General features: G+C 47.2%; 11 protein-coding genes across 11 annotated transcripts; 5 read left to right on the plus strand and 6 right to left on the minus strand.

The window, feature by feature from the left end:
* Positions 1 to 155: 155 nt before the first annotated feature.
* Positions 156 to 500, plus strand: ASPWEDRAFT_171524 (uncharacterized protein; the record flags this gene model as incomplete). The annotated part of the gene is made up of 2 exons (XM_040830801.1): positions 156 to 384; positions 445 to 500. 2 exons carry the CDS (start codon positions 156 to 158, stop codon positions 498 to 500), a joined length of 285 nt encoding a protein of 94 aa, XP_040688361.1.
* A 783-nt stretch (positions 501 to 1,283) lies between these two features.
* Positions 1,284 to 4,485, minus strand: ASPWEDRAFT_474364 (uncharacterized protein). Its single transcript, XM_040836966.1, has 3 exons — positions 2,520 to 4,485; positions 2,126 to 2,468; positions 1,284 to 2,077 (listed from the first exon to the last, which is right to left on the minus strand). Exons 1-3 carry the CDS (start codon positions 4,392 to 4,394, stop codon positions 1,560 to 1,562), a joined length of 2,736 nt encoding a protein of 911 aa, XP_040688362.1. The 5' UTR covers positions 4,395 to 4,485; the 3' UTR covers positions 1,284 to 1,559.
* A 1,028-nt stretch (positions 4,486 to 5,513) lies between these two features.
* On the minus strand, positions 5,514 to 7,492 carry ASPWEDRAFT_171526 (Zn(II)2Cys6 transcription factor; the record flags this gene model as incomplete). Its single annotated transcript, XM_040830802.1, has 6 exons — positions 5,514 to 5,638; positions 5,682 to 5,870; positions 5,913 to 6,561; positions 6,603 to 6,656; positions 6,697 to 7,378; positions 7,425 to 7,492. 6 exons carry the CDS (start codon positions 7,490 to 7,492, stop codon positions 5,514 to 5,516), a joined length of 1,767 nt encoding a protein of 588 aa, XP_040688363.1.
* Positions 7,493 to 7,618: 126 nt separating this feature from the next.
* Positions 7,619 to 8,523, minus strand: ASPWEDRAFT_59285 (SDR family NAD(P)-dependent oxidoreductase; the record flags this gene model as incomplete). Its single annotated transcript, XM_040838443.1, has 2 exons — positions 7,619 to 8,130; positions 8,177 to 8,523. 2 exons carry the CDS (start codon positions 8,521 to 8,523, stop codon positions 7,668 to 7,670), a joined length of 810 nt encoding a protein of 269 aa, XP_040688364.1. The 3' UTR covers positions 7,619 to 7,667.
* Positions 8,524 to 9,063: 540 nt separating this feature from the next.
* Positions 9,064 to 10,032, minus strand: ASPWEDRAFT_739380 (uncharacterized protein; the record flags this gene model as incomplete). Its single annotated transcript, XM_040839413.1, has 1 exon — positions 9,064 to 10,032. The coding sequence occupies one exon, from the start codon at positions 10,030 to 10,032 to the stop codon at positions 9,064 to 9,066; it is 969 nt and encodes a 322-aa protein (XP_040688365.1).
* A 566-nt stretch (positions 10,033 to 10,598) lies between these two features.
* ASPWEDRAFT_182838 (uncharacterized protein) lies at positions 10,599 to 11,908 on the minus strand. The gene has a single exon (XM_040831955.1). It carries the CDS (start codon positions 11,845 to 11,847, stop codon positions 10,891 to 10,893), a length of 957 nt encoding a protein of 318 aa, XP_040688366.1. The 5' UTR covers positions 11,848 to 11,908; the 3' UTR covers positions 10,599 to 10,890.
* Positions 11,909 to 12,564: 656 nt separating this feature from the next.
* On the plus strand, positions 12,565 to 13,728 carry ASPWEDRAFT_39767 (uncharacterized protein). Its single transcript, XM_040835175.1, has one exon. The coding sequence runs from the start codon at positions 12,569 to 12,571 to the stop codon at positions 13,391 to 13,393; it is 825 nt and encodes a 274-aa protein (XP_040688367.1). The 5' UTR covers positions 12,565 to 12,568; the 3' UTR covers positions 13,394 to 13,728.
* A 45-nt stretch (positions 13,729 to 13,773) lies between these two features.
* Positions 13,774 to 16,176, minus strand: ASPWEDRAFT_39768 (uncharacterized protein). Its single transcript, XM_040835178.1, has 3 exons — positions 15,594 to 16,176; positions 14,740 to 15,550; positions 13,774 to 14,689 (listed from the first exon to the last, which is right to left on the minus strand). The coding sequence occupies exons 1-3, from the start codon at positions 16,123 to 16,125 to the stop codon at positions 13,936 to 13,938; spliced, it is 2,097 nt and encodes a 698-aa protein (XP_040688368.1). The 5' UTR covers positions 16,126 to 16,176; the 3' UTR covers positions 13,774 to 13,935.
* A 651-nt stretch (positions 16,177 to 16,827) lies between these two features.
* ASPWEDRAFT_39769 (flavin-containing monooxygenase) lies at positions 16,828 to 18,937 on the plus strand. Its single transcript, XM_040835179.1, has one exon. It carries the CDS (start codon positions 16,977 to 16,979, stop codon positions 18,639 to 18,641), a length of 1,665 nt encoding a protein of 554 aa, XP_040688369.1. The 5' UTR covers positions 16,828 to 16,976; the 3' UTR covers positions 18,642 to 18,937.
* A 275-nt stretch (positions 18,938 to 19,212) lies between these two features.
* On the plus strand, positions 19,213 to 20,153 carry ASPWEDRAFT_39770 (uncharacterized protein). The gene has a single exon (XM_040835180.1). The coding sequence runs from the start codon at positions 19,595 to 19,597 to the stop codon at positions 19,895 to 19,897; it is 303 nt and encodes a 100-aa protein (XP_040688370.1). The 5' UTR covers positions 19,213 to 19,594; the 3' UTR covers positions 19,898 to 20,153.
* Positions 20,154 to 21,113: 960 nt separating this feature from the next.
* Positions 21,114 to 22,145, plus strand: ASPWEDRAFT_39771 (uncharacterized protein). Its single transcript, XM_040835181.1, has one exon. The coding sequence runs from the start codon at positions 21,209 to 21,211 to the stop codon at positions 22,028 to 22,030; it is 822 nt and encodes a 273-aa protein (XP_040688371.1). The 5' UTR covers positions 21,114 to 21,208; the 3' UTR covers positions 22,031 to 22,145.
* Positions 22,146 to 23,022: the final 877 nt, after the last annotated feature.

The raw sequence follows: 23,022 nt of genomic DNA on the forward strand, positions 1-23,022 counted from the left end.
ATATGTAGTAATCGTGGTATATAGATACTATATCCTCCTAGCTTGTCAGATATAATCTACGACTGAATTGGCAAGTGTACTGAATAGGGTAATATCTGCCTGAGTCTATTCAACCAGCATCCATACAATTCAAGATTCTTCATGGCGAGTCCATCATGTCAACCCAGCAAAAGCTTCCCTCCCAACTCCCCGATCTCAACTGGCACAAACTCTCCTCACCCGATAAGCATCCCACCCGCACCTACGGTGTCACACTCTACGCCGACATCTTCCGCCGCGTCAACACAGACACTGAAAAAGCCCCCGCCATCATCCCCTGGAGTTCATACGGCAAGACCGGCTCCGGCACCCAGCACGTCGAAGTCATAATGAAGGATTCTGGAAGTTGGTCTAGGATGGGTTTGTGGATCCAAGATACGCAGAGGTGCCGCCGGAGATGATCAGGAAGCGGCCGCTGTTTGACGCGTACTGGGCGAGTACCTGTCGTTGCTGGGCTTTGAAGCGGATGAAGTCCGGCACAGACTATCCACGAATGGCCTGAGATGGAGTATCCGCTTGCCAGAAAACAGCTCGTCAAGCTTCTCCAGATGCCTCCACAAAGACCCTGCAGCGGGGAGAAGTGCAGTCCATCTCACCGACTACTGCCAAGAACAACCACGTCAGAAAAGCTTGCAGTTCACGATAGAGGGACCGCTTTCGTCATATTCCTTATTGAACATCCGCATCTGTTGGGAGGTAGAAAGTGAGGCAAGGATCGAGCCTCCAATCCACACTGAATACTTGCGTTCCGGAGGAGCGATACCCTTGACTTTCATCGATGCCGGAGCGAGAACAGTCAATTCCTTGTGTAGTCGGTCTGGAATACCAGTCAGTCTACAAATAAATAGTAGACAGTGAAATATATCAGATTGCGCTATGAGGCCGTCAGCCCATGTGATATGCGACGTTATCATTCATCCTGCAATGAACAGTACTGATTCCAGCTAAGGTGATCTGAGTATTCGGCACGGCGAATAAACAGTAATGCAACATGAAGGCCAATGCTTGTTATCTACTTGATTTTTCCCAGCCATTGATAATCACTTAAGCGAATCTCCTATTTGATAATCAGAAATATTCAACTAATTTATAGAGCTAGGTGCATACTTGCCTCTGGTGAGAACTTGTCATAATGGGTTCCGTAACTGATATTCATGTAGTGGTTTGATATCGACGATTTTCCCTCCTTTTCAACATAGAAGCCATTGCCCCTTCTCCACATTGACGCATCCTTGCTATGAAATTAAATTAGCTAATCATTCTCATGACCTTCGTTTTTAGCAACTGTGTGGACAAAAAAAATTTTTGAGTCATGGGATCTTGATTGCAAAACTGTATAAATCCAGGAATCAACTGATGAACAAACAAACAGACAAAACCAAAGTAATGATTGAACGGAAAGATGAAGAATATAAGATAGAATAGCTACAATCAGCATGAAATTTGAGAACAATCTCAATCAGGCTTAAGTTGGTAATGTATATTGACTTGAACATTTCATATGTCGCCCAAGAAGCACCTTACCTAGTGGGAGCACTGGAATTGTATGTGTGGTTCGAGCCTTCGAATGCACTGCCACTGCTCTGGGATGAAGAGCTCCCGAAGGTCGGCTTTGGAGCGGCTGATTGTTTCGACTGGCCAAAACCCCCCGTCGAGCCAAAGCCGCCGGTAGAGCCGAAACCAGTACCAGAGGAACCATTGGACGAGGAGAAGCTCGGAGATGGGGCACCGCCGAATAAATTTGTTGGCTTGGGGGGGTTGCTGAAAGCGCCACCCGGAGAGAAATGACTTGACGACGGTGTCTGAAGGCCTCCAAATAAACCCCCCGACGTGGCAGCTGGAGTGGAAGATTTACTGAAAAGGCTGCCAGAGGAAGCGCTATTTGGAGTTGTACTTTGAGGAGTTCCAGACAACGATCCGGTGAAAATGCCATTGGTAAAAGCGCTAGCAGATAATTGAGCTTTGTTGGTTGGCGAACCAGAAGCAGCATCCGGAGTCAGTGTCGATTTGGTAGCGGTGGAGGTGCTAGCTGGGGGTCCTAAGTCAATCATTAGAGATATTCCTTTTGATGTATCCATCGACATACCAGGTGCTCGACTGGGCACTGCGGCTTGGCCATTGGAAATGGTCTTTTCAGCGGAGGGTTGAGGGTCTTGCTGAGTTTTCAAAGGCACGCCTGCTGCCTTGACTTTTGCTTTTGGTATATTAAATTGATTCAAGGCTCGCAAACCTGCCTGTAGCTTTTCCAGATCGCGCGCTAGAAGGTCTCGCTCCTCCATGATGAAAGAAGGCTCAGAGGCAAGTTCGCGCACCTGTTGATCGTCCATATTATTGATTGTTTGGCTGGTGAAGATACCACTCAACGGACCGAGAAGACAGTTTTCAATAGCAAGTGTAGCAATGTTATCGATGAACGTCGCTATAGCAGTCTGTTCTTGTTTAGAATCCACAAATTGAGGATTGTAGGTCTGTCTACTTACATCATAATATGCTTGCATCTGGTCGATGATCTCAGCCGCCGCAAACTGATTACTCGATGACTCCAGCTTCTCGGTCCCTTGCTTGATGCTTTCAAGAGTAAACTTCTCCTCTTTCTTTGAATTCTCTGGCTGGAGTGCTTGGAATAATTTGAACGCGTAGCGATCACTCCTAGCCTTTTGTACCCTTGCAAGGAAGTTGTAACTAAGCGGTAGTGGATGACCTCGTTTTTGATACGCAGTCAACTCTTCAAGCTTTCCCAAAAGCTGCGTTTGCATCTTGTCAAGCTGAGGACCAATGACAGTGCCTACCACAGCCTGGTAGGTGTATTCATCAGTGAGATGTTGCATCACCAGGCTGATGAAGAAGCCCACGGACTCCCAGGCCTTGATCAAATGATGTCGGGCGAGCTCTTCCCACGGTTTGGACTGATCTCGGAAGAGAGTGCCGACCAAGAGCTGGTTTGCATTGCCCGGGAGCTCGATTCCCCGATTTCGACGCGCGAGATCGTTGATCTCCTTTTCGATTTCTGGTCTGCCAATGTACATGGGTTGTCGGAGGTCTTTATAGGAGTTGCCGGTTTCGAAAATATTGTAGCCCGAGCCATTAACGCCCAAGATATATCTCCGACACCCTCGACTCTCCATATTTTCTGCGAAGTGCTCATTCAGATCTCGAATGACCGCACGCAGACGACGAGTATCCTGCGTACTTGACAGATCACAATTCTCTAACCCCCCAAAGAAGTCGTCAGTGTACATTCCATCAAGGGCTTGGCCGGTTATCCGCTCGAAGCCACTGCTCAAGCCGAGGAGAAATCCTCTTTGCTGCTGAAGGGTCGACCGAGAGGCGCCCAGTTTATTTAACCGGGACTGTCTGTCCTGGATCTTGTCGTTGATGTCGCTGATCAATCCGGGGAGATTATTGCGAATATGCTTGAGCAGAACACCACTCAGTCGACGCCGTAGGCTGTCAATCCCGACGCAGTCTCTTGGGATCGAGATCCACTTTCCTTTTCTGAAAAAATCTCGTTCTTGACCGTCTCTCTCATCGTCCGACGCATTGCGTGTCTCAAAGGAGCGGTTGCGCAACGCATGCCATCCCAGCTGGAGCCGGACATTTTGATTCTGGACATTTTTTAGCCAGGATTCCTCCTCCTCCGAGTGAGGTTCCAGCGTATCTGGCTGTGTGACGATACCGATGGTTCTCTCGCGAGTGGAATCGAATTTCTCCGCAATATTCAGTACCTCTTGGACATGGAGGTCGGCTTTTGCAGAAAAGACAGCGAGAATGATACTCCGAGCATTCTTCATGTATCTCTCCGTAAGGGAACGCACAATCTGAATGCCCTCTTGGCCCTGGCTGGCACTGGTAGAATAATACAGACCAGGCAGATCGACCAGGGTCAATTCCGGCTTGTCAGGGCCAGAGATTTCAATTTTCAGAATATCATCACTGAATCCAACATCGCCGGTAATCCCCATACAGTCTTTCGCTTGTTCAATCAATTCGGGCAGGCGATCACTGTTGGTGAACGCAGCAGGGGAAAATTCCTTCAGCTTCACCCGGTCGGAATCGCTCTTTCTCCATGAGCCCGGCTCAATTGTCACCTTGAAGCGCGCGATCGGTTGACGACGAAGACTGACTTCGGTAGCAAATCGCGTGCAGAGATTGCTCTTCATGGGAAATCGCACTCGCGATATCGCCTCAAGAACAGAACTCTTTCCGCTGCTCTGATTACCACAGACGATGATCTGAGGCAGCTCAACGAGACCACCAACGCCAATCGTGCGCAGCTCGTCGATCTTATCGAGCAGCCATCCTTGTTGAGCCTGTAGCTGTTTTAGTGCTTCCCCTTCCTTGCCAGTATCAGACATGTTGCAAAATATGGCTCGTGAGGGAGGAAATGAGAATGAGAGGGAGTGACAGAGAATAAACCCACGGTGATCATCTGCCGCAGCTCATGTGGTTATTTAAATTACTTCCGCTATTTAGGGGCTGCGATATTTTTTTGTTTTCCACCTGGCGCAGTCACCTTGCTCTAGTCTGGGCGTTTAGCTCAAGAATCCCTGCTACAAGGCTTCTCTCGCTTGGGGTAACCCTGCGCTTCCGTGTCAGACCCGACCCCTAATCGTTTGCTAGCAATCGATAATGTATAGAATCCATCGGGATAGAGCCCCCGACACAGCTGAAAATTTATTCTCTTGTCGCGATGCCCTGGAATTTTCGTTGGATCAAATAATATATTACATAGCATGAACAACGCGGAAGAACGCCAAATCTCAGTGGAGATACGGCGGATCGGGACAAAATCATAATAAGTATCCACCACAAGGTGATGCGCGTGAGAAGTAATTGGTCAGGCTTTCGGGCGTTATCGTACTACTAAATTTATATTTTAAAGGAAGAGTATTCTCCTAGCGCTGCCGCCGTGCCGCAGCCAATCATTCTAGTGTATTCCACTCGCGTCAGTGGCTATGTGGAGATGCTCAGCCATCCATTCTTTTTGATGGGTTATTGTAATTTGGACACGAATAAATCAATCCAGAATGAGGATGCTGGATACAGTAGTCGTCTCACCCTCGCCGGATCCCGCGGGCCCGTCAACTGGAAAATATCGTGTTATAGAACCGACATTGTTATGATCCAGCTTGTGATTCCATCTCCGTGAGTGCATCAGCCCATTCAACCGACTTCGCTCCGGCCGAGGGGCATACAAGCTCCAATTTGTCACTTTCAAGCTATCAAACGGCCAGCAAAGTGTTGTCGTAGAGGGTGCCTCTACGGAGACTGGCTATAAAAGTCTTCCATCAGAAGCTGTCTTCTGCTGTGGGCAGTAACGGAAAGCCAGCTCGGACGCGAATAATGAGAATCGGGGAGACCATGTTGTTTGAAAGGAGGTGAATATGATTCTGTTTGGTTGTGCCAGTTCTTTAACTTTATACAAGACTGGTTCTGTGTGAAGTTTTTGAATGGTTGATATATTGGTAGACGGTCTAAGCCCAAATATCCTTCAACTCAGCTCCCAGTGAAGTAACCGGCCAGCCAGTTCGTTTCTGGCATGATTCCACCAGCTCAAGAAGTCTTTCCTGGGATTGCCTATCCTGCACACAGAGTCCAGCTAAAGGGTCAGCAGATATAGATACAGTAGATGAAGGACATACCGATAAAAAGACACTGCGCGGACATGAAACTCGATGCTTCATCTGTCATAGTCATCGCCACGCCACATATAACTCTAGCACTACGCTGCAGTGCTTTCGATCGCTCCACGAATCTATCCCACCCCCCTATAGATGGCTCATTCAGACGAAGGAGAATCTGAGCGGCGTGATGGATTTGCATAGCAACGCCTGGACTGTTAACAATGACCATGTAGATAGCAGGTTACGCACCAAATGTCGCAGGACGAATCCAAATCGGCTGAAATACAGATTCAGATGAAAGAGTAGGCAATGGCTCGAATTCCACCGTCAAATGCCGTCGCCATTCATCGAGTAACCCTCGCAGTTGAGCAGCCCGCTCAATCCGCCAGGGAAGATCGCACTTTCCCTGTTCCCGCGAACAGTAATTGACAACCTGCGCCATGATCCAGACTGCCCTCGAGGCGACTTCATAGCAACACATATCCGGATACTGCTTCTTCGGCGTCCAAAAGGTAAACGTCTTCCGGCGCTCCCGAAACGCAGCCCAGATATCCTGACACAGCCACGCCCACCAGATGGCACTTTTCAGTCCCCCGGATTCGCTGTGGATTACCTGTGATCGCTGAATCCAGAAGACGCCTTCGAGATGTCGTTCCCAGTCTTTGCATGATCCGTCGAGCATTTCGTACGTGGAGATGATGAGTGTTGTCGCGAGAAGTTCGAGGCTGGTTTGGTAGGTTGGATGGCGCATGGCTTTTTGGACGTAGTGGAGTGTCTGATAGTAGTACTGTAGCGCACTGTTTCGGTCTGGTGGTTCTTCAATCTCGATGGATGGGTTGAGAGAGAGATGGCGGCATGAGAGGGCGAGGATGGCGTTCATCAAGCCGGGGTTTCGGACCTGAGACTTAGTATTGAACAAAGTATATAAGAAGGACCTACTGCTAGATGTGGAACAAATGTAGCGAATTGCTTCATCGGATCGAATAGATCAATCTGTATTGTCAGTCAGATCACCAACTGGTCGTGAACATACCCATTGACTTATCCGATTAATAAAGTTCTCAAACAACACATGTTCTTTTGGCAAAAGCTGAATCGTCTCCGGCGACTGCCACAACTCCCGCTCTGATTCTTGAGTTCGTGGTGATATCACGTTCTGCTCAACCTGATGATCTACAATTTTCGTCGCCTGCTGCAGAGGAGTAACCGGCTCCCAGACAGTGTCATAGTCGAGAAAACTCCAGTCAATACCTTCTTCCACTCCAGTGGGAACAGCCTCGCGAGCAGCATCGGTAGCCAACAGCCCAAACCAGCGGACTGCAGCCGTACTCAATGTCGGGCCGGATGTTTGTGTGCCTGCATCTGATACGTGGGGAGACTCGATCTGGTTGGATGGTGTATACGGATTCGGGACGCTGGGTGAGGTAATTGGGATCTCAACGTGTGGTTGGTCTGCATTTTCATGCAGGTTACGACCATCACATGGTGAATAAACCTGGGCATCCTGTGATTCATTCAACACAGGCGTCTCGGACGGAGAGGCGAGAGCCGTCCGCGGCGACTCAGGAACATTCCGTCTCGGTGTCTCAGTCTCGGTGACGGTGAAGATACTCGATTCAGACTCTCCGTAAACACAATCCCGGTCAGCTTTGACACAGGGACCGCACAACGGCTTAGCTTCGTCGCATTTTAGATGTCGTCGACGACAGGTTGTGCTGCAGATGTTAATCTTAGACTACACTTGGTGTTTATGATACCTACCATCCAGTCGTCGTCCGCAGACCTCGCCCTCGCGGCTTTCGAATTCTCTTTCGTCGAATAATAGCCATTTTACCGTAGCGAGCAGTAGAACCACTGGATGGTTGTCGTTGATGCATTGAATGCTCACGTGGATCCCCGATGCGGGGTACAGGCTAAATCATCGGCTACGGCTAAATGGGTAATTCATCATAATTAAGCGATGTAAATGTTCATATCAGTTTATAATATATAGTCCTAGTAAGTCTACTGCAGATTCACAAACATGCCTCCATCAGCCAATAGAGGCGCCCCATTCACATATCGACTCATCTCCTCCGACGCCAAAAACACCGCTGGCCCAGCCATATCCTCCGGACTGCCAATCCGACCAAGAGGGATTCTAGCCTCCAAGGCAGCCTTTTTCGTCGGGTTCTTCATATCATGATCCGCTAGCTGCGTGTTGATCGTACCGGGAAGAAGAGCATTGCATCTGATCTTATCTTTGCCCAGTGAAATCGCCATTGACTGCATCATGGAGAGGATTGCAGCTTTGGTCGGTGTATAGTGTGTCTGCAGACCACCGCCGACTAAAGCGCTGACAGAGGAAATACCAATGATAGATCCTCCATGGCCTTGTTTAACCATCTGTCGGGCTGCTGCTTGGCAGGAGTAAAATGCGCCTTTGATGTTGACGTCGATGCTCTGGTCCAGAAGCTCAGGTTCGATTCTACCAAGTCAGTTTACTACCTCTTGTTTGATTAGAATGAACATACTTGAGTAGCTCAGCCTGTTTAAAAACACCCGCATTGGCAACGAAAATATCCAACTTCCCCCATCGCCCAACCGCCTCGTTGATCAGTGTCTCGCTCGTCTGCGGAACAGTCACGTTGCCCGCTATCTCCAGCACATCACCAACGGACTCTCTCCCCTGTCGCAGGGTCTTGACTTCGTCTAGTAAACTGTGTCGAAGCGCTTCATCTTTCTCCAGACCGAGATGGTTGATGGCGACGTTGCAGCCTTGGCGGATGAATTCGAGGGCAATGGCGCGGCCAATCCCGGTGGTGCCGCCTGTGATGGCCGCAGTTTTGCCTTTGAGGATGTTCCAGGCTGGGAGGGCCATTCTGTTTATATTTAGATACTTGAATTGGATTGATGATATTGATATTGATGTTGGTGTAATTGTCGTGTTTATAACTGGAATGGCCCTCGTGTCGGGGCCAGTGCGGGGTTGTGGGGTGTGGAGCTGTGAATGCGCCGACACGAGTCAAGGGTATGTATCTCAGTGATAGACATTGAATCACTCCAACAGTATATATCATTAAATGATCATCATTATTTATGAATTGAATCATAGGGCACTCCTTCCCTCGCCCTGTGGCTTTGTAATCACATATATTATTGTACATGTCATCGCAATGGCCTTTAACATCATTGCTGATTCTTCTATTATTCAACGATGCATTCAAATAAATGGCTAGATATATGATTCACTGATTCCTTTTAAATAATAGCAAATGCTTCTAGCACTAACTCCCTAAAACTTACTGCGGTGGGTATAAATGTTCATAACAGAACTTCCATACCAGATACCTAGGATCCAGCCCAGACATCCTAATGTTCGTTTCGCATCGTGAGAAGGGCATGTTTTTGATGAGAACAATTACCACATTCGCTGGCGCATTTCAGGGGTGATTGTATCAGCTGTATGGGCATACTCAGCCTCGACCCAGAGCGTCCAGTCCCAGTCAATCCAGTCGAGAAAGTCCCATGCTAGGGTCTTATCAGTCCATCGCAGAAGAGGCGAGATGTATTGTCCGAAAAAGCCGGGTGTTTTGTAGGACCGATTAGGATCTCTCCCACGGTTAAATGACGTGTTGGCAAAGTCAATGTGGATAAGCCTTCCATCAGGATGCATAATCACATTCCGAGGACTGTTGTCTCGGTTGACAATGTCCGCTTGATGGAATATGAGAGTGTCAAAGTCAATGATTGACTTCATGAGCTCCTGACGGGCAGTTTGAGAGAAGTCTTTCGGGTCGGCGTCGCGCATTGTGATGCCTGGGATATGTTCCACCAGGATGAGGCGAACGGTGCGCGACCCCAACCCATCAACAGGGATATCTTCAACAGGAATATCCAGGGAATAGGATCCATAGAATCGAGGGATAGACTCTCCTTGCAGGTCGGTGAGAAGTTTGTATGCGGCCACTTCATGCGTATAGTGTTCATTGGTGCAAAGAAAGGGGTTTGCATAGCCCTCTTCATCATTGAAATAAAGAGGGTCGTACACTTTGGCCACCATTTTTTGATCTGGCAAAGCCAAGCCAGGCGTTGATGTGACAACTTGGACCGTAAAGACCTGAGCATTTGATCCATCTCCAACTCTTAATTGATCGATAACTTGCAATTGGAGAGTATCTGATCCAATCTTGCCTGATAAAGGAGGGTTTCGCAGACATCGCTCAATAGGACTAAGCTGGCTCCTTTCCTCTCTCCCAGCTTTAAAGTTACGGCAACAACCGCGAGTCACTGGTGTTGGAGGAGGAGGAATGTATGATTGGACAGTAAATCTCCAGCCCTTCAAATATGGGACTGGAGGCTTGGGGAGTTCAGTGGACGGGATATCCATGAGGGTCGAGTCAGCGTAATGCTGGCTCGATAGATTCACGAGGATAGATGAAGTGGAAAAGAATGTCGAACGCGAAAGGGATGGAGATGAAAGGACATTAACGGCTTCCGGACTTGGATATTCTCAGGGCCCACCGATAGATCTTCTTTCAATCGGAATAGACCCACCCTACTTGGCAAGGTATATATAGCGGTGTCTCTGGCTTGAAGGTATTTTAGTTCACGTCTTTCAGGTCATCTACTTCTATTTCCGGGTTAGGCGCTGCCCAATGATCTCCTTGAACGCCTGAAGACGCTTGTGTAGTCGTCTCTCGACACTGCCAGGTTGATTGGATCGGAATTATTTAGCAGTAGCACAGGTCATAGAATAACTGCGCCATCAAGTAGAAAAATCATTATCTACTTTAGTGACCATCGTAGTGCTCCTCGACGAAGGGCTTCGGAGCAAATTGCTGCTTTCTGCCAGTGATAATAACTATCTTGTTCCATAAATCTAGTTGGGCAATGCTTCTACAAACGACCAGGTTATAGACGTCAATTTCGAATCGAGGGCATTCATCTTCAAGTAGAGGGTTGACCATTTATCAGTACTTATTATTTGTTCAGTCAAGAACAGTATGGGGGAAGTAATTATCATTATCAATACATTAACCCAGGATGCTTTAGTCTAAATACCGCGAGTGGAACTGCGAATATGATCAACCATATCCAGCACCTTGGAGTAGCATTCTGTCCCATAAATGATTCGTCCAGTGGCTTTTGATCCACATCCAAGCTGTATCAGGTCAACTCAAAATGGGCCATCTAGATACACACCTTGCGGAGATGTGTCCGGGTACCTTTTCGGCTGAGTATTTTATCAACTATCATACCGCTCCCGCTGTTCCTGGGTGATGGTGTCAGCAGTATGGGCGTACTCAGCTTTCACCCAAGGCTCCCAATCCCAATCAATCCAGTCTTGAAAGTCCCATGCATTGTCTTGATTGGTCCAGCGCAGAAGAGGCGAGATATATTGCCCAAGGAACATATCTATCGTTGAAGCAAAATAATCGTCAGTCTTGCGACCGAACAAGACATTGGCAAAGTCAATGTATACTAGTTTTCCTTCTGGATGCATGATCACATTCCGGGGACTGATGTCCTCATTGCACATATCCTTTTTAAAATAAACATCTGTCTCAAAATCAATGATTTTCTTCATAACCTGCTGTCGGGCAGATTGAGAGAAATCCTGAGGGTTGGCATCTTTCATGAGGATGCCCGGAATGTATTCGACCAGGATGAGACGGACAGTCCGGACCCCTAGTCCTTCGACAGGAATGTCCAAGGAGTAAGACCCGTAGAACGTAGGAACAGCGTCCCCTTGGAACTCAGAGAGATTTTCATATGAAGCAACTTCATGAGTATAGTGTTTATCAACACAGCGAAAGGAGTTTAGATAGCCGTCATCATCATCATGGTACAGGGGATCATATACTTTAGCCACCACTTTTTGACCTGGCCAAGAAGATTCCGGATTTGACCCAATGATATTAATCACGAAGACTTGTGCATTGGTGCCATCTTTAACTTTTAATAGATGAACAATCTCTAGTTCAAGAGTAGTTGATCCTGCCTTCCCCGGCAAAGGAGGATTTTGCAGACATCGTTCAGCGGCGCTAAGATCTCGTCTTTCTTCTATTTCGGGCATGGAATTGCAGCAACCATTTTGAGTCACTGGTGTTGGAGGAGGAGGGGTATGCGACTGGACGGTGAATCTCCAGCCCTTGACATACGGGATTGGTGGTTTTGGCAGTTCTGTGGATGGAATCTCCATTGGTGACAGCGCGGATTGGATCTATATCACTGGATTATGAAAGAATTGATGATGGTGGCGGTGAAGAGGAAGATTGAAAGAAAGCGAAAGGGATAAAGGCGATGAACGAGGCCGGAGTAACGGGCTTATCTATTTTCCGGATAGTTATGCTGTACGGTGGACTTTATTTGCGTTAAGCGCCAGACGATGTGACCGAGTCGCGGCATCGCCAGATCCACCAGCCAATCATATTAAATCAGAGCCCCTCCTGCCTGGAATCATTGGCTGGGCAGACAAACACGATCCACAATGAAAGTTTATTTCCAAATCTACTCCATTCGGCAAGAATATACAATTGCGGCATATGTATGATTTGCTACTGGATACCTGGCGGTTATAATCTTGAATATAGCCCAGCATATTTTATTCATTGCCGCCAATAGTCCAGGGACCAAGCAAAAGATCCAGTGTCTATCCTCAGACCTGTAAGCGCCTGTCACCCCAAGAGCTGATGACCATTTGACACTTTTCGATCGACATGTTCGCGGCTCAAACTTGCCATCTCATCCAATACGTCCGTGGATATACACGCCACTACTATGGTCCGGCGAAAGTCATACGCACAGAGTGCAATATCCCTGGCTGAACAAGCCCAGTGTTTTGAACTCAAGGCAATTTATAAATACTCGGCAGTTCTCCAGCGCAGAGCAACATCAATCCTTCATCCTCTTCCGCAGAAACAATGCCTCTACCAACAGCTCTATCGGTCCTGAACTCTTTCGATACTAAATTGCCCAGAGACCCTGAAATCCAATTCGGTTTCAGGGAAACTTATCGAAAGTTTGAGTCAAGCGTCTCATCAACTCGCGACACTGGCGCCATCCCTGCCTTTCTCAAAGAAGACCTTTCAATCTACCAACGCATTTTCGACGACTATTTCAAGGGTATCAAGGACCGCGATGAGCTCAGTGTGCCCATGCCCGTGCTTGAAAAGTCACATCTACTCAACACTGAATCGGATGTGATGCGGCTTGCGATGCTGCAGCTCATCCACCCCGTGAATATTGCTCTCCAGGAGCTATGCCCCGAGGGTACACGACTTGTCTGCGGGAATGAGACCTCTCGTGGGTCTAACAGCCGCTTCGATCTCCAGTGGTCCTTGTATTCAAACGACGGACGGCTTCTCAAACTCCTTGCCATTCTTGAAGTCAAAAACACCCATGTCATTCATTGGGACGACTTTAAGCCTGCCGAGGCCACCGAGCAGACCCTTTACAACAAAACGGCGCAGGCCATGGCGAAGAGCATCCACCGTACACTGCTCAAGTCAAATGCAGTATGGCTGTCTAAGCAAGCAGCAAAGTACGCAGCGTACTGTAGCTACGTCGCAGTGTTTGACTGGAACGCAATATTTATTTTCAATTTCACCTACTTCAAAGACCAGACAAGAGACCAGGGTGTGAGAGGAATTCATTTCAACGAATCCGGCCAAACCAGAGGAATGACATTTCGCCGCCTGCTGTTCGCGTTTGTGGCTCGGCCATTGCAAAATCATCTGAAGAGGTAGTGTGATTGATTGCTCTTTTATTTTAGCAAATATGTATTCTTTTATTTCAATTAGTTGGACTTGTAGCTTGTCTCCTCTCTCTTCTTCCCGGAAAGAATCCATTCCACCTGTGGCATCAGTCCCGCACTCTGCTAGAAATGACAGCGTATGGGACTCCCGGCAATGTTGACTTGAAATGCTACTCAGGTGGATGAACTACTTCTGTCCTTCTTCGTTTTCCTAATTCACCCCTTGTGAAATGTTGAGCTGAACTGGTGAATGGAATGCTTGAATGTTGACCTGGTGAGCAAGCACAAACTATCTTCGTATCCAACTTAGTTGCTGGTCGAAATCCTTCCATAGCTAGCCAATGCACTTGTACCAGAGCTGCATCCCGACTACAAAATAAAGGATAATTATATTTCCAGCTCAGAACCCAAGTTGTGGTGAAATAAACATACAAAACTAGCAGGGCATTTGAGTATATTGTTATCACCCTATTCTATACTTAAATATCGCTACTACATACAACCATTTTTATGACTGCCAATATTCAACTCTGACTACAGCGCCAGTCCGTTCCCAGTTTCATACTTCCTCCTCCATCGTAACGGCGCCTCTGCTCCAACAGCCAATTTTCCTATAGGTGCATCAGGCTCTGCATCACCAACATACCCCGGAAGAGAATCAAGCAGGTCTTTCTCCGATGCCTCTTTTTCCACAGACGGCAGTGACGTAGAACAGAGCGCTGCGGTCAACTTCATAATAGCATGGCTGTCCAGGCAATCAGTCCATGGGACCTGCGCCATAGCAGTGAAACAGGTAAAAAGTAGAAACAACAGATAGAAGCCGATCAAAAAGGAAAGCCCAACCATAGCCCCTGTCGATATTCTCGGTCTTGGGCTATCCAGATGTGCCCTATGGAAAATATTCAACGAGGGACCCTCCTCAACGTCTTGCATGAAAATAGCCTGATTCGCCAGGAACGCGGCCTGACTCAAAGCAGGAACAGCATAGCTGGGCCTAACAAAGTAGCCAAGCCAGCTCGCGACACCGTTGACATAGTCGTCATCTGAAAAGCAGGTTTTTCGGCCCATCAGAAACATCAAAGGGAAGTAGTCGTAGCACACCATTTGGATGGCCTTATCTGCACCGCTTGAGGCCGTCACGTTATGAGCACTGGTATCGATAAAAGATCCGCTTCCGAATAGGGCGAGGATGAGAAGAGCGAGAGGCCCTTTGGCTGGGACGAAGTCGAGATAGAATTTGCCGTGTAAGTAGCCGTATTCCTCGCCTGTGTCCCCTTCTAGTGATGCCCTGTGCCTCGTTAGTACATTAGATGGAATGCTTAGAGGGAGGGTTCGTACGAGACATCATCGACCTGTTGACGGCACTCTCGATCAGTGCAGTTTAATGGATTTGTCGATAATAGCGGACCGACAGAGTTGTCGCGAGGTTCATTTGGCAGTTCGAAATAGCCCACTGTCGTAAACAGAGTTAATTTAAAGGTTCCATTCCCCCCGGATTCCCGTCCGTGTGAATTTGCAGTGACAAAGAGTGTTTCATTAAAGTCCTGTCGGTTTCGCGTATGGGAAAAGGGCGTATAGCTGAGATTTCCGGGCATGCAAACACTGAAAGTGAAGAAATAACCATAAAGGGGATCTATGTCCGGGCCAGCGGTATAGTTGCGAAAGAAGGTATTCCCGTCCTCACAGTTGGTCGGGAATTCATCTGCCCCGATGCTATCCCACTGCAATGAGGAGTTGACGCGTGGTGCATACTGCTGGACCATTCCCGTGGATGTCTTTGCGGGGACTGGCGACATGAAAAGATCAAACACGTCATTGTATTTCTGATCGGCTAGATTTTTATCGCCCGGATCGTTCACAGTTGCTCTCTGACAGGCGAATATGGACTTCGATCTACAGGCAAAACCTAGTACACACGAACATGAGCCGTTCTTGTCTTGCCATAGTTTGTCGTAGGAATCATCGGGTCGTGCGGTGGTGAGACTCGAGCGGAGCAAAGCTGCCGTGTCGCCATTGTCATCCCTGCCGAGCACTGACCTATCGGTCAAAGCGAGGATATCGTTCACTGTGGCGACTTGGCTATCTTTTCCGACTACTTTGGTGACGTCCTGGGTGACGACAAGCTGGTGCAGTGGACCGATGATGGCGCCTGTATGTGTTAGCTATCATCTCGTATAAGCAGGGATACATACCCATGATATGCAATAAAAGGCCCATCCACAACAGCCAAGTGCCATACTGCCGAGGCCGACAGAACAGATTGAATATCACCGCCGGGCTCGTCCATCCTTTATCTGCCAGACTGAGTGTTTGGCGCAGCGTCGGCCGCTGTCCGTGTCTGTGTGCCTGTGCGATCCCAACAGCTGCAAAGCCACACACTGCAGACGCAACAGGCAAGGTAGCCACAGTGACAATACTCCAAAGCACTCCCGCAGCCCGATACCATTTTGCATTGGCGTGGACGGCATCTTCAATGTCACTTGTCGGAAGGTAGAAATAGTCGGCTGGATTCGGCGAGGAGACAATGAGGCGTCGACTGAGAATACACTGAATTAACCATGCAGCAAGCATGCAGCCGGTATAGACGAGTAGCAAAATAGGAACATATAGCGGGGTAGAGAAGGCGACAGCGGACTTTTTGTTGTCTGCCTGATCATTCTCATCCCTGGGGGCATCCTCGTCTAACGGGTGTATGGCGGGGTGGTCAGTATGAGGGGGTTCCATGACTCAATATCGGCGAATTACCATTTAGACAGAGCCCTCTCTGCTGAATGGCGATGGTAATTGGGATATAAAACATCCGAGGGAAACCGGTGTCTTATATGTGATTTTCTCAGCCTCGTTGGACATCATTTCTTTTTTTAGGATAATGACAAGCTTCGCCAGAGATAAGATAGGAAGCGAATCAAAGGGCTCAGACGCTAGATTATGAATTAGGCTGAACTGTATCGTAGTATGAAATCGAAGCTCATTCCTTCCGTGGAGTTCTCATGCTAAGCCTAAAGAAGAACGGTGAGGCGTTATTCTAGCCGCATGTCTGTTTAGTGCTTACCCAAGAAAAAGAAATTTGGTGTCTGGTTTGAGAGGATAGGCTGGGATAGCATTATCTTATGCAGTTTATCTGTGGACTTGCATGTCATATCCACTGTCTCACTAATATCAATTCACTCTAATGAATTCAAGCCATTAGGCATACATTGATGTCAGTATTATAACACTCCAGATGTATTCATTGCCCACACTATCTATTTTCATGGGAAAGTACCATATTATGTCACCCCTGTCATGGAGACACTATCTGATAGGCCAACTACTAAGAACCCTGCAATGATCATCATGTGAGCTGGATTTACAAGCTAAGGATATGCACCAGAATGTATAATAAACAGGGCATCAAATGCATCTATTGACCAGGATATCCACGGTTGTACACAGGGTTCCCCTCATCTTCTTCAACCCCATCTGGTGATACCCCGCAAGCCACTGCCACAGAAACAAGCCCATAAAAGGCACTCATTATCCTGCATCGATTATCCATCACCCATCTATAATACATCTATCAGCTTCCTATCACCATGAATATGAAATCCGACCTTAAAGAATACAGCCGCTGCGGCACCTGCACCGGCCCCTACGCCGACAACCTCACCACCGATGTCCTCATCATCGGCGCCGGGTTCGCAGGCATTTATTGTCTGTACGAGATGCGCAAACTTGGCCTCAACAGCACCATTTACGAAGCAGGCACCGACCTCGGTGGAACCTGGTATTGGAACTGCTACCCCGGTGCGGCGGTGGACTCGGAAATCCCGCAGTATCAGTATTCGATTCCGGAGACGTATAAGGATTGGATGTGGAGTACGAACTATCCGGATTATAAGGAGTTGAGGGCGTATTTCCAACATGTGGATAAGGTGTTGGATGTGAAGAAGGATTGTGCTTTCTCAACTGTTGTCGTTGATGCATCTTTCGATACTAAAAGTGGACGGTGGACGGTCAAGACGGAGGATGGAAGAACTGCGACAGCAAAATATCTCATTGTCGCTGCGGGCTTCTCGTCAAAGAGGTATATCCCTGAATGGCGGGGTATCGACACCTTCAAGGGGATCGTGCATCATTCCTCCTTCTGGCCGGAAGAAGACATCGACGTGCGTGATAAACGATGCGCTATCATCGGCACCGGTGCTTCTGGTGTTCAAGTCGCCCAAGCATGGGGACCAACTGCTGGCTCTCTCAAAGTGTTACAAAGGACGCCCAATCTGGCCATCCCAATGCGTAAACGCGAACTTACCGCTGAAGAACAAGAGCAGACGAAATCCTTCTATCCTGAATACTTCCGTCTGCGCGAGAAATGCTTCGCGGGCTTCGTGTATACATTCTCTGAGAAGGGTGTGTTTGAAGATAGCCCGAAGGAGCAAGAAGCATTTCTCGAGCAACTCTGGGAAGCAGGGGGCTTCCAGTTCTGGGTGGGCAATTATAAAGATTATCTCTTTGAGGAAAAGGCAAACAGGGTGGTGTATGACTTCTGGGCGAGGAAGACTCGTGCGAGAATAGAGGATGAGAAACAGCGTGATCTCCTCGCTCCTGTTGAGCCACCGCATGCATTCGGCATCAAGCGTCCTTGTCTCGAATCCACATACTATGAACAATTCAACAGACCTAATGTCGAGGTAGTCGATATATCCAACAACCCCATCGCTTCCTTCACAGAGAAAGGCATTCAACTCCAAGACGGCACACACCTCGACCTCGACGTCATCTGCATCGCTACCGGCTTCGACATTAGCACCGGGGGAATGACCAGCATGGGATTGAAGAGTATCAAGGGAACAACGCTTCAAAACGAATGGAAGACAGGCCTGAACACATACCTCGGCACTACAGTCCACGGATATCCCAACATGTTCCATCTCTACGGACCTCATGGCCCTACACTCCTGAGTAACGGACCCTCCACTATCGAGATGCAGGGTCGATGGATCGCAGATGCCATCAAGCAGATCGAAAGAAAGGGAATCAAGTATATCAATCCTACAGATGAGTCTTCGAAGGCATGGAAAGAGAAAATTAACATGCTGTCTGATCGGACGTTGTTTCCTACCACCAGATCGACGTACATGGGTGGAAATGTCCCAGGAAAGCCATTTGAGCAGTTGAACTACTCGAATGGTGTTGATCGGTATTTGTTGGAAATCAGAGCTGTTCTGCCTGATTTCAAAGGGTTTGATGTGGTTAATTAATGCATAGCATAGTTCTATATCATATTTACACCGCAATCCTCTGTAGGTCTGCATAATTCTGACTTTGGATAAGACTTGAATGAAGAGTAGCGAGACCAGACCATCTCTTGGTACTCGGGCTAGGCTGAGTCGAGAATAGCAGACAATTTATAGTTGAGTTAGTGAGCAAACCATGGAAAAATTGTGATATTAACTCAGACTACAACATGCTGCTTTCGGAGAATGTACCGTATACCTTGAAGTTACACAGATGTGCATCTAGACCACATCAGTTTCTTATTGCAAACACGTTTTTCCCACCTTCCAAGACTGAAATATAATGGGCTACGGCGCCACAGACGTAGAGTATGGGGACTGAGTTAAGGAAAGAATGTGGTAGTTCAAGGCATGCTGATAGTGTCATAGAGATAATGACTAGATCATTTTCTACCCCCTCAAGGACTTCACCCACTTAAAACCAATGAAGCTTGAGTGCTACCAACAGTATTGACAAAACGCGTCCATTCAAAATAGCTGATTATAATACCCCACCGAGATTATTGTAGTTAATACCCTCAGTAGATGTTTCTCCATTCGATCCTTTCGGCCAGCGTGACGACGGACTTACTTTTGGGACTATTGCTCGGGCCACTTGGAGGTTGTCCATGGTCTACTGAATTCTGGCCACCTCGTTGGTAATCCAATCTCTGATCACACCATGAGCTTTTACATTAAAGTGTCCTTCCTTCTTCATAGGACTGTTTACCAATAAGCGACAACTTCTGCCCAAGTCTCAAACAGTGTTTTGCTAATTCCGAGCTCATCAAATCAAACGTCCTAGATTTTGTCCGTGATGAATGACTGACGAAGATATGTGATCGTAATACAGCATTTGGGCATTTTGGAGCAGCTTTCTCCTTTTATGTATGCGAGTTGATGGAACCGAGACTGGAACAGTTGAAAGTCCTGGGTAGATGTTTAAAACTGTTGCCCCCGCCTGCTTTTTGGGTTTTGAGCTCCAAGTCCGTCTTGCCGCGAATCATCTAGACAGTCAATGCTTTAATCTTGCTTCTACAGAATATAGTAAGACTCTGGCAATGGAATCACTTAACTTCCAGCCGACCTTCCTTGATCGGCTGTTCATCGGCATCTTCCACTTCATCAACAGACTCTTGCCGAGGCATAAGCTCCCCGCCTTCCTCGGCGCCTTCAACGTAGCGTCCATGCGCAGAGAGCTTCGTGCTCAAAACCTCCACGATGGGCCAGCAGGTGTCTAAAGAGTGACCGCTTCATTACTAGAGAGTAGAACACGGACACATACACCAAAGACGGGTTTCACTGGGTTCAGAACACTGGGATGAAAAAGATATGAATGCAGCATTTCCCGAAGCTGGAAGTTATTTAAAGAGTAGCAAGAATGTATCTGCGCCGTGGGAGAAGTTACCCGAGTCTGCAAAGTGCAGAGGGGCTGAGACAAATGCCCAGGATACCTCGCCTTAAGGTTGTTTCATGCGCCGCCAAAGTTTTACATTCAATGGTATTAAATAAGGCGCTTTTCTAAAATCAACTGTCCTACACCAGCCAGGGAAATCCATGGAAATGCTCGTAATATTTAAGGTTCTGACGCTGCAGCAATTGCAGTTGTATCATGATTGAATCTCTTTCCAGAGAAAGTTCTTCCGTCCTATTGGCCTATTGTCCTTCGTATTTCTAGAGGTCTGGCTCTTGCCGATAGTGACGTGGGGGATAGTCTAGGCTAGTATCGAACATAACTTAGAGTTTTCAGCCCAAACAAATATCTTTCAATTTTAAGCTAAGAGTGGTGGAAATATTTGGATGCCTATTGGTTACCCGTGCGAATCTGGGACAAACCGCTTACTTAACGGGCAGCCAGGAATGAAGAAAACTAGCCTAAACCTTCTGTAGAAGTGGGTGCGCTGCTAGATGCTAAGTGTGGTGCCAGATGAATAAGTTTTCTTTATCTGAATGCACATCACGTTTTTATTGATTTCACTCCTGTCGTCCATGCTGATTTAGAAGATCTATTATGGCAATGTACAAGGGCAGGACAGCATCTGGCTATTTTCTGGCTTTCTTTTTTGTTGCTATGACATTTGATCAAAGAACCAAAATCAGGTAGAAATTCCAATGCACTAATCAAGACGACTAGTTAATTTATAGACGCGGCACTACTCTGGATATGTGGACTTATTCGCCCTGAAAACTATAAACCTGTTAGTGGATCAGCTGGTGCAAATGAAAGCTGCTCAGCTCCCTGAATGTGTGGTAATCCAAGAAAATATTTATTCATCTAGGCACATGAACTGTTTTCCAGCAACATGTGCCTTGAGCACTCAAGTGCGGTCTAGACTACTTAATCAGGTCACCCACAAAGTCCAGCCGCCGACCTGTCAAATGAATGATGGCATGGTTTTGTCATGGATGAGATATAAAAGAGACGTGCTAGAAGGTCAGTTTGCCTTTTATTTTGCCATATCACCTTCAGGACGCTCTTTGCCGAACCCAGACTTACTCTATCCTTGTGTATGTTCCCTTCTTGGTGCGGAACAACTTCAGAACCACCCATAATGTCCACCCAGTATAAAACAATTGATCCAGAGTCTCAAGGCAGTGGGAAAAAGGAGTCCAAGGCTGTCCTGATAAAGAATCTGAAAGATCGGGTAGGAGAGGACAAGCTGAAAACCCTTGATTCCAAACAGGGAGACCTCGATCCCGAGACCAGCAACAGAGTCTCAGGAATTGTCGACTTCCAGGATAAGAACAATATCTCAATATCTGAATCCATGTATCACTGTGTAACCGATGCCCCAGACCCCTTGGGTCTACAGCTTGGCTGGGAGGGCGGCATACCCCGTTGGAAAAAGAGGAGCACTGTCCAGTTTGCCGCCTTTGCTGAGGGTTATCCAACAAGCGACCAAGCTCTCTATGCAGCCCAAATGCTTGAAAAGGCCGCAGAGGAGTGGAATGGTCTTCAACCTGAACTTGGTGTGGACTTCAAATGGGTCAACGACATCGATGATGCGGCATTTGTGCTGAGTTACGGTGGCGACGCTGGCTCAATGCTTGCCAGAGCCTTTTTCCCCAATGTTGAAGAACTCAGTACTGTCTACGTTTACAAGAAAGCTTTTGAACCAGGCAACGTCAACTTTATGAAGGATGTCTTTGTCCACGAATTGGGTCACGTCCTTGGTTTGCGACACGAACATGCACCCGAGTTAGAAGGTGACACTGTGACCTTAGGTGAACGGAATCGAGATTCTGTGATGGGATACTATCGCTTCCCGCCTAAAATGCAAGAATCCGATAAGAAGAACACAAAGGCATTTTATAATATTGAGTCTGGAAAATACAAGGGCTGGCCCATTAAAGATTTCGTCCCAGTTAACTAAGATTGTTTTCCCCTGATCCCAGTCAACAGTAATTTTATGTACTTCTGACAATTCAATTTCATCGTTGCCTCTACGTACCCTAAATTGTGGAACTTCTTAATACTACTGTTTATTTATACTCTACTGATAATAGTATACTTACTACTACTTGCCCTATCATAATAAGGGTGTCACCCTTAAAAAGTATTAAGTTTAGGGTATAATGAAGAATTAGTTAAGCTATGGCTTAAGTACAGCTGAGTGGATGGGAAGCCCTGTTCCTCACACCCTGTGGTCGTATTTACTGTCTAATTGAAAAGTAAAGATTATAGAGTGCTTTCTTTGACTATCATCTATAATAACTTCTCAACAGCGTCCCTAACAGAGGCGTTACGTTCGAAGAGTAACTCTCCTCTAACCCACCATCGTGTTAGCGCCAGTATATTGAGCGGGCCACCTTATATTGAAGGCTGTTACGGATGCATCATGGCCTGGAGAACACTGTCAAGCGTATAAATACACACCCAGATACGTGCAATATTGATGTCTTCTTCTGTGCCTTCTATCGTGGCCCAAAGCGTGTTCTTCCGTGTGACGTGGTTGAGGCAATCAAGATGGGACTATGCTGGCTAGTCTGGAGAAGAACGGGTATCAAGGCGAACTCATCATCTCATGCCAAATCCAAACTAGACAGGTCTACTAATCCAGCCTGCATTTATCTGCATCAGAACTACCTTTTCCACTACTGTCATGACATGACCTAACCAACCTAATATCCACCAATAATATTCTTTATATTTAGCAAGGATAGAGTAATATGCTAGTATAAAATCATAACCTTCTAATTTATAGATTCCCTTTAACTAGCAGTAAAGAACCAGCCTTCAACATGGGTTCAGCATATGCAACTTAACCTGGTTCACTGCTAGTATAATAGTAGTCTATTCAGCAAGACACTCAGTGTCTTCTGTGTAAAGTTACACACCCTAATTCCCCTACACATAGGCCCAACC

This window comes from Aspergillus wentii (assembly GCF_001890725.1).
Source record: "Aspergillus wentii DTO 134E9 unplaced genomic scaffold ASPWEscaffold_4, whole genome shotgun sequence".
In the NCBI taxonomy this organism is placed as follows: domain Eukaryota; kingdom Fungi; phylum Ascomycota; class Eurotiomycetes; order Eurotiales; family Aspergillaceae; genus Aspergillus; species Aspergillus wentii.

Coding starts and splice junctions, on each gene's coding strand:
- ASPWEDRAFT_39768 (XM_040835178.1), bottom strand. CDS start 16,125: ATGGAACCCCCTCATACTGACCACCCCGCCATACACCCGTTAGACGAG. Junction 15,551..15,593: donor CCTTTTATTGCATATCATGG/GTATGTATCCCT, acceptor TAACACATACAG/GCGCCATCATCGGTCCACTG. Junction 14,690..14,739: donor CAACAGGTCGATGATGTCTC/GTACGAACCCTC, acceptor AACGAGGCACAG/GGCATCACTAGAAGGGGACA.
- ASPWEDRAFT_39769 (XM_040835179.1), top strand. CDS start 16,977: ATGAATATGAAATCCGACCTTAAAGAATACAGCCGCTGCGGCACCTGC.
- ASPWEDRAFT_474364 (XM_040836966.1), bottom strand. CDS start 4,394: ATGTCTGATACTGGCAAGGAAGGGGAAGCACTAAAACAGCTACAGGCT. Junction 2,469..2,519: donor AGATGCAAGCATATTATGAT/GTAAGTAGACAG, acceptor AAACAAGAACAG/ACTGCTATAGCGACGTTCAT. Junction 2,078..2,125: donor AGTGCCCAGTCGAGCACCTG/GTATGTCGATGG, acceptor TGATTGACTTAG/GACCCCCAGCTAGCACCTCC.
- ASPWEDRAFT_39767 (XM_040835175.1), top strand. CDS start 12,569: ATGCCTCTACCAACAGCTCTATCGGTCCTGAACTCTTTCGATACTAAA.
- ASPWEDRAFT_39771 (XM_040835181.1), top strand. CDS start 21,209: ATGTCCACCCAGTATAAAACAATTGATCCAGAGTCTCAAGGCAGTGGG.
- ASPWEDRAFT_182838 (XM_040831955.1), bottom strand. CDS start 11,847: ATGGAGATTCCATCCACAGAACTGCCAAAACCACCAATCCCGTATGTC.
- ASPWEDRAFT_39770 (XM_040835180.1), top strand. CDS start 19,595: ATGTTTAAAACTGTTGCCCCCGCCTGCTTTTTGGGTTTTGAGCTCCAA.